We start from the raw sequence: 8,356 nt of genomic DNA on the forward strand, positions 1-8,356 counted from the left end.
GGATTTTTTTTATTTTTATTTTTATTTCTTTTAGTCTATTACTCTGGGGTAGAACACTATCAGTATAACTTCATTTAAACTATATACTAATGTATATTATATATATTATATACATACAATATACATACACATGTATATATTATATATGATATATATACATTAATAATATATGTATATATACACCCTTATATATGTATACATATATGTAAATTTAGGCTAAAAATTATAAGGACTACTTATGGCCTTTCAAACACTGTCATTTTAATGCATGAAAGTTATATTTTAATGAAATTCAATTTACCTATTTTCTTTTACTTTATTGCACCATATTTGAGATTTATATTTTAATTGAAAATGCTGGCTTAATAACACATTTGTAACACATAAATACCTTTCCTTAACATTTTGAACATCAAGAGAAAGCAAGGTTCTCTTGAAGCCTCGTGTCTTGAGTGTATCATTACAATCTATACAGTGCTGCGAATTTAATAGATGTAGTTGCTCAATATATACTAACAGGAAAGAGATTTTAAACTCATCAGACTTAGCAGTTCTGTGTATCAATTTTATGATAAAACTAACCTTTTTCTTTAACCATGTCTTTTAGAATCTTCCTAAATACTATGATGAGTGCCCCTTTTTCTTTTGGTTTCATACATCTTTTATTCGAAATAACAGGTAAGATACATTGTAATCCAACAAACAGCTTACCCTGCCATGTATTAGGACGAGGCTTATGCCAGCTGTCCTCTAAGTTCAACTTATAGAATCATCACTTCAATGCCTTAGTCATCTTAATATGGGTTTAAAAATCTTTTGAGTTTATTTTCATTTATTAATATGAAATATACATACAACATGCTATACATTTACCTTTTGTATTTCCTTTTGTCTTCCCCCCACCATGGAACTCAGTCCCAGTAGAGGCTCTGCCACCACTCAGCTCCCCTCACTTGAGAAACTATGTAACTTGGTAAAGGTTATTTTATAAACACTGCTACTTTTAAACCTCAGTGGTGTGTTAATCACAAGCACTGAGCCCTTGGACTATAAGTTAAAGTGTCCTACACTCAGATCTTGGTATAATAGTAAATTTCTTCCAAGACAATTTAATATGCATCTGCTCAATGCCCTGAGTTTGACAAGGCCTCGAGGAAGAAGTGTTGACTAACTGGCACCCACCCACCAAATTCCATGTGTGACCCAGAGGTGTCCACATCCTGGAAACTGATTGATGCACCTAACATCTGGGACAGGAGTTAGAAAGCATAGGTATTAGTGAAGTCACCTAAAATCATTCCTGTGATACTTTTCCTCGTAAATGTGATTCAAAAATTATTTATTAGAAATTGAACTGGAAATCTTTATTAAAACTAATTGGATTTTAATATTATCCCAAAAATGTGGTAATGAAAAAGGGGGAGGAAGAGACAGATACATTGACAGGTAGGCAGACAGAGAGAGAATGAGAATCCACTATGTCCTAACCTTCTCTTTAAGCTGACCAAGACCAGTACCAGTCAAGTCTTATAAGACTCCAGCAGTGAACCAGTGGCCCACAAATTTGCACTGCATACACATTTAGATGCATAAAAGTGACTCTGGATCTAGTGGAGAGTTTTACCATTTATTTCTGAATGTAATAAACTTTGACTCTGCAGTCTTTGAAAGCCAACTGGTACTTTGTTGCTATTTCTTAAGAGTGGTTTTTGCTAAAGGATAGTTGTGTTCTTTATGGTCAATGTTAATATAAAAGAAGCAAAGTTGGATCATTTTTAACGCTCACTTTTATATAAGATTCTAAATGTTTTGTAACATTTAATTTGCATATGAGTATGAGGTTTACGTAGTCATAGCCAGGAGGTGGCTGTTTAGCCAAAACACCAACTTTTCTACTTAGAGGAGAAGCAGTATTTTATTACTGGGTTTTATTATCCATCTCTGGAGTATTTCTCACTTATAGAAATATCATCAATAAGATAATAAAAAAAATCAATGTTAAAGTATTTTGTATCTTGAAGAATTGCAAGAAGCCAACCAACACACAGGGGAGGGACCAAGGCTCTGATGAGTAGCGTGGCCGTTTCTGACTTGCCAAAATGGGTAATCGATTGCATGCCTTTCTGTTAGCCCTAAAACAAAGTGTAATGGGTTTCTCCCATCACTCCCTATTTTTAGGCTTTATCTACGAAGAAATGAATTGGATAATACCCATAAATCAAAAACATGGAAAATTTATGGTCCGAACTTTGCAGTAGAGGTATATTTTGATGACACAAACTCCACATGTATGTACTAGCTGTTGAATAAGTGCCACTCCCCTTCTTGGATAGAATCATGTTCTTCCAGATCCATGCTACATAGTTATGTCTTCTAACCTATGTTTTTGATGGAATGTCTGTATCTTATATATGTGTGTGTATGTGTATATGTATGTACATATGTTTCTGGGAAATATATTAAATGTATACAGGAAAATTATGTCAACTTGTTTTATTTTCTTTGAAGGCATATACAATGTGGTCTTTCTCTTTCTGAGAGAGGGTTGCACTATGTAGCCTAGACATGAACTCACAAAAATTCACCTGCCTGAGTCCTGGGATTATAGGCATGTACCACCACACCTGGCTGTCTTTGTACTGTTTGGAACATACCGTACATGGGAGTATTAAGTATCATTTTGAAGAACTTTGAAATAACAGATCTTTTCTGTCAAAATAATTGAGCTATATAAAAATATGTGTTCCCACAAAACACATGCACTTACATGTTCCTGAACAAGTATTTATTCTGTTTAATACTTGTGATTTGCTTCTACCTGGTTCACAGTGTGCTCAGATGTATCTGATTGGCAACAATGCCAAAGATTTTGCTTTGTTTTGCTATTTATTCTACCTGCATACTTGTGCCTGTATGTGCTGGTACATGGGTGTGCACACGCCATGGTGCATATATAGCCAGCAGGGGATGCCTGTGGGAGACTGTTCTCTCCTTCCATCAGACGGGCTCTGAGATCGAACTCGGATCCTTGGGTTCAGCAACAAGTGCCTTTACCCACTGAGCCATCTCCCTAGCCAAGCAAAACCGATGTTTTAAATCCAGAGAAGGAGAAAGCAAACAAACAAAAAACCCTAGGCTCTCACTGCCAGCTCACTTTCCCTCTTCTCCCGCCATGCACAGCAGCTTATGTGATAAACGCCCTTTTGTGCACACAGAGGAAGGGTGACAACACAAGTAAGCATGAACAGCGAAATCCTCGGTGACTCCCACTTGGCTGAAACAGAAGGGGAAGCTGAGCGACCTGCCCGTGGCAAAGCTCACTGCTCCTGCTCTCCTGATCTGAGCAGCTGAGCCACACGGGATGCATTTTCTGTTGGGTATCAAGTGCTGCTTCATTCTGAGTCCCCGTGTGGACATAGTATCTCAAAGCCATCATGGTCCTCAGGAAAAAAAAATGCCATTTTTGGCTTCACTGAAAAAAACTTGGATTTTCCTTTTTTAGTAAGGATGTCAACAATTCGGACCAAGGTGGATTCATCTGGAAATGAATGGTAGCAATTAGTAAGTCTCTCTGCTGTCACATCAGACACCATCTAAGAAATGTCAATAGATGAGTCCATTGCTATGCAAAGACCAGAGAGTGGACTCTCCATAAAGCAGTGACTGAACAATATAATGCTACAGGGCCACGTAGACGCTGCCCTCATTGGCAGAAATAATACTATGCAGGGCGTGGCTGTGTAATGCCTGAAACACCCTGCATTCTGTGGAAATAGAATAGTTCGTGAAAATAAGAGGGGTTTGGGGCAGATCACTGCAGTCAACAACTCTGCATAGTCAGTACCCGTTAGTTACACTCGGACACTGGGTTAGCAGCTCTGAAGTCTAGAAGGTGAAACTGCGGATTTTGTTTTGAAGGGGAAAAACAATAAGGGCTGTGGTTGCCTTAGCTGTGACCAAAGCTCTGCATTTCCCTGCAAATGGGAAAGCAGCCATCTGAGAGAGCTGGCAGGGGTATTTGTTATTGTTGTTCTGTTTTGTTTTGGCCACCTCTTTCTTTCTCTCCTCTAAACATCCCCAAAGTTCCTGGTCCTGTTGTCCCCAGGTCTGGTACTTCTCCAAGGAAAAACACTTTCCACGTTGTTACTTTCTCCCATAATCTAGTTATGGAAACATGCACTGAGGCAGGACAGGCTGCATACCACGTCCTGTAATTTGCAAGCAGTGAGATCCACAGGCAGATTCCATGACAGGTTAGCCTTGTAGCTTGTCACACTGGTAACAAGGACAGAAGAAAACGTCAATTTGTAAAAAGTGCTTTTAGCCCAGAGACAACAGTACACCTCCTAATCCCAGCAGTCAGAAGGCAGAGGCAGGCAGATCTCATATGGGTTCGAAGCCAGCCTGGTCTACATAGTGAGTTGAAGTCAGCCAGGGCTACACAGATAGACCCTGTCTCAAAAAATAAACCAACAAACAAAAGCATTCTTTGAAGAGGTTAATGTTGAAGTTTCTCTCTCTCCCTTCCAGAGTCATCAAAATCTCTTGACAATTAAAGGTTTCCATGTCATTACAGTTTTGTTCACATTAAGAAACTTGTTTAGGCCTTTTGCTGTTTAGCTGTCCTAGACACCCAAGTGATTAATTCTTAGCTCAAACTGAGAAACTCATCTCACAATATAGCTGAGTGATGCTATGCTACTTGTCCTAGATAGAATTTACCAGCCTGGCATGGAATTATCCCTATTACAAAGCATCCGGAGCAGTAGAGTTTGGGGCATGGTGTACACACTTCCAATCAGCATTTGGAAGGTGGAGGAGAGAAGAAGGCTGCTTTCAGTTCAAGGCCATTCTGTGCTTCATAGTGAATGACAGGCCAGTCTGAGCTACAGGGTGAGACCCAGTCTCAAAGACCCATCAAGAAAACCAATCATTGTCGGGTGGTGGTGGCACACGCTTGTAATCCCAGCACTCTGGGAGGCAGAGACAGGCAGATTTCTGAGTTAGAGGCCAGCCTGGTCTACAGAGTGAGTTCCAGGACAGCCAGGGCTACACAGAGAAACCCTGTCTCGAAAAAACCAAATCCAAAAAAACAAAAACAAAAACAAAAAAAAAAACAAAAACAAAAAAAAGACAATGATCTTCCTAAACTTAATAGCAAGTGCTTTACTTATTTCTAAAAAGTAGATACAGCAAGGGGTTGGACAGGGTGGGGGCTGGGCAGGGTGGGGACAGAGCAGGAGAGCTCACTTAGTAAAGTGCCTGCTGAACAATCATGAGGACCTAAGTTCAGATCTTAGCACCTGCACAAAAGCTGGGCACAGCACTCATCTATAACCCCAGCACTTGGGGACCAAAGGCACATAGATCTCAAGGCTTCACTGGTTTGCCAGTCTGCTCCAGCTCCAGACCCAGTGAGAATCCCTGTCTCAAAAAAGCCTAAGGCAGGCTTCAATAGGCAGTTGTCCAGTTTCCAGCACCAGGCAAGGTGTCCCTCTTGCTGAGTAGGCATTGCGTCCAATTAAAGAGCTGTCGACTACCACCAGTGTGTGCTCCACCCCTGCTCTGGGAAGGTTACCATGCTACACTGAAGTCACTCACCTTGGAGGAAAGCCTACGATTACTAAGCCAGCATGATCTAACTACAGTCTAAGCATTTATCTCTATACACAGGTAAGTGTGGTCCTCACTGATCACCAAGGAAAACTTCTCTTTGCAACACACAGAGACCATGACAGACAACCATAACAGATCACATTTCAGAGTTGTAGAACCCAGTCTCAACAGATACATCTACAACACAGCTCCTGCTTTTCTGCAGCTTAGATTTCGTTGCAGAACAGGGGGTGGGAACACGGTAAGAACCAGAGGATCACTAAGCTTTCTGTGAGATTGTGTCTCTCCTAGAGATGTCATAATAGCTGCACCCATGAAGCCTCAGTAACGTGGCTGCCTAAACAAGATCGGAACAAGATAACACCAATAGATATGATATCAAAATAAGAAAGCTCACCAGGCCTCATTCCCAAAGAACTACAGGCAACTCAGGAGTGCTGGGAGCAGCAGGAGCCTTCTCAGAGATGAACACACCAAGAGGTTATCTGACACCAAATGGTCAGCTCTGAAAACATACAAGTAACATTATAGAACCTGAGCAGGAGCAAGATATGTATATGCTGTATATGTATACATGTGTGTATGTGTATATGTTTGCATGTATATATATATATATATGTGTGTGTGTGTGTGTGCATGTATGCATGTGTATATATGTGCATGTATGTGTGTATGTGTACATATGTGTATTGTGTATGTGTATGTATATGTGTTGTGTATGTGTGTGCATGTCTATGTGTGCATATGTATATGTGTATGTGTATATGTATGTATGTATGTGTATGTATATGTATGTGTGCATGTACATGTATGTATTACAACAAAGAGAAAGAATTTGAATGAGAGTAAGGTGGGAGTACGTGGTTGGAAAAGAGGAAAGGGAAAGGGGAAAATATATAATAATCTCAAAAAATTCTAAAAAATTACTTGAAAATATAAGGTGAAGATTGAGAAGAAAACAGGCAACCTCTGGCTGCCACACTATCACACATGGGTGAGTGTACACACACGCACACACAATAAATAAATGAATAAATACAAGCTTAGTCACCCGTTCTTTTGCTATATGTACAGACACTATGACCATAGCAACGCTCAGAAATGAAAGCATTTAATCTAGAGCTCCCTTCCAGTTTCAGAGAGTTAGTCCACTGTCACAGAAGGGAGCACTCAGGCAAACTCTGGGGCTGAGCTTTACAATCTGAGGCAGCAGGCAGAGATGGCCTGGAATGGGCTTTGAGAACCTCAAAGGCCACCCACAGTGACTCGCTTCTCCAGTAAGCCACGCCTACGAATCCTTCTAATCCTATCAAATGGTTCCATTCCCTAGCATCTAAATATCCAAATATGAAACAATGGTCCCATTCTCGTTCAAATCACCACACGAGTACAAGCAGAGCACAATTTTAATGGGCTGTGGAGTACAGAAGTAATGCTTTTCTGTCAACTTCCCTGCAATAAAATTATTTTACACCAGCAATCTAGCTGCCAGAAAGAACACCCGCTCCAATGCAAGCACCACCTTAAAGTAGTATTACCCATAACTCTTAATATTGGTCCTTAATATAAATAAAAGTATTTAAATGAAACTCATTGTAGACTCACATTAGGCTTATCTAATAATAACAGAGCACTCATTTCTTTAAATATCTCAAAGTTCTAGTTTTGTCTCAAGTACAATTGTACCCAAACATGAGACCACAAATCAAACGAACAGAATGATAATTTAAAAAAAAAAATTCTCCTTAGGCCTCTATTTTTCAGTTCCCCTTTTTCTGTGGGGAAGACCATGACTGACAGACTGAGGCAACAGGCTACCAACGAGGCTAATGATCACTGGACCGACCCCATGCACCAAAGAGGGGAAGCTGGGCCTTGGCCAGTCCTCTTCCTGCAGGAAGCCAATCCTATGTCTGCTTCAATCCAGAGCTGTTCAGAGGACGCAGCACTCAGTAGCCATTGGCCACACAGGAACAGAGGGCACAGGAGTACAAAGACAGTTTTCTCAGGAATGCGAACAGGTATCCCTCCCTTTTTGGAAATACTTTGCTTTCCTGACCCTTGTACTCCTGGCACGGCGGCAAGATCGACCTACTTCCTTCCGCTTTATAGGCAGAGTAGGACCAGCTCCTACCGCCAACCCCCTGGTATTGGAGCAGTAGACAATGTGCCTGATCTCTGTGGCGATAAGACCCCACAGCCAAAGACTTATCCATCCCATGTGTCTGGGGGTAAGAAGAAATGTGGGTCGAGTTTTTTTGGTTGCTATATATATGCTACCTAGTTTAATAAAAATATTTTTATTATGTCACAATGCTTTCCAAAGTTACATATCATCTACAGTCATTGAAATTCATAAACTCGCAGCTCCAAATCTAGAAGCAAATTGAGGAGTAGTGGACCCGAAAGTGAACTTCAGGAAGGGTGCCTAATTAATGAGCTCCTCTGAATTTTCCCGTTAGTAGAACCCAGTGGTCAAAGCAGGGAGCCCAGACTTCCTCTCTGCTTCCTGAAAGGACTTCTGATTGGTGGAGACAGAGGAACAGTGGGCTCAGAGTGGCCTCAGATCCAATACCAAAAGAGCACCCTGGATTCCTGCTGAGACCAGGTAAGAACCTCTGTTGGTTTCCACAAGAGCATGGCAGGGCAGCCTGTCTGGAGCAGCACAGCAGGAGGAAGCTCAGAGAGAGAAGGGAGCCGGTGAGTCCTCTGCTGCCCTCCAGAGGTCTAACTCTCCGGC

The 8,356-nt window shown here is 41.0% G+C and overlaps 1 protein-coding gene across 1 annotated transcript in view; it reads left to right on the plus strand.

Moving 5' to 3' along the window:
• Window positions 1–2,322, plus strand: part of LOC127668977 (phosphatidylinositol 3,4,5-trisphosphate 3-phosphatase TPTE2-like) — a 79,183-nt gene extending 76,861 nt beyond the window's left edge. Inside the window, exons 20-21 of the mRNA XM_052162869.1 lie at window positions 608–678; window positions 2,179–2,322. Coding sequence (XP_052018829.1) covers window positions 608–678; window positions 2,179–2,299 — 192 coding nt within the window. The 3' untranslated portion in view covers window positions 2,300–2,322. The remainder of the gene's footprint in view (window positions 1–607; window positions 679–2,178) is intronic.
• Window positions 2,323–8,356: the final 6,034 nt, after the last annotated feature.

Source organism: Apodemus sylvaticus, chromosome 18, assembly GCF_947179515.1.
Source record: "Apodemus sylvaticus chromosome 18, mApoSyl1.1, whole genome shotgun sequence".
Taxonomy (NCBI): domain Eukaryota; kingdom Metazoa; phylum Chordata; class Mammalia; order Rodentia; family Muridae; genus Apodemus; species Apodemus sylvaticus.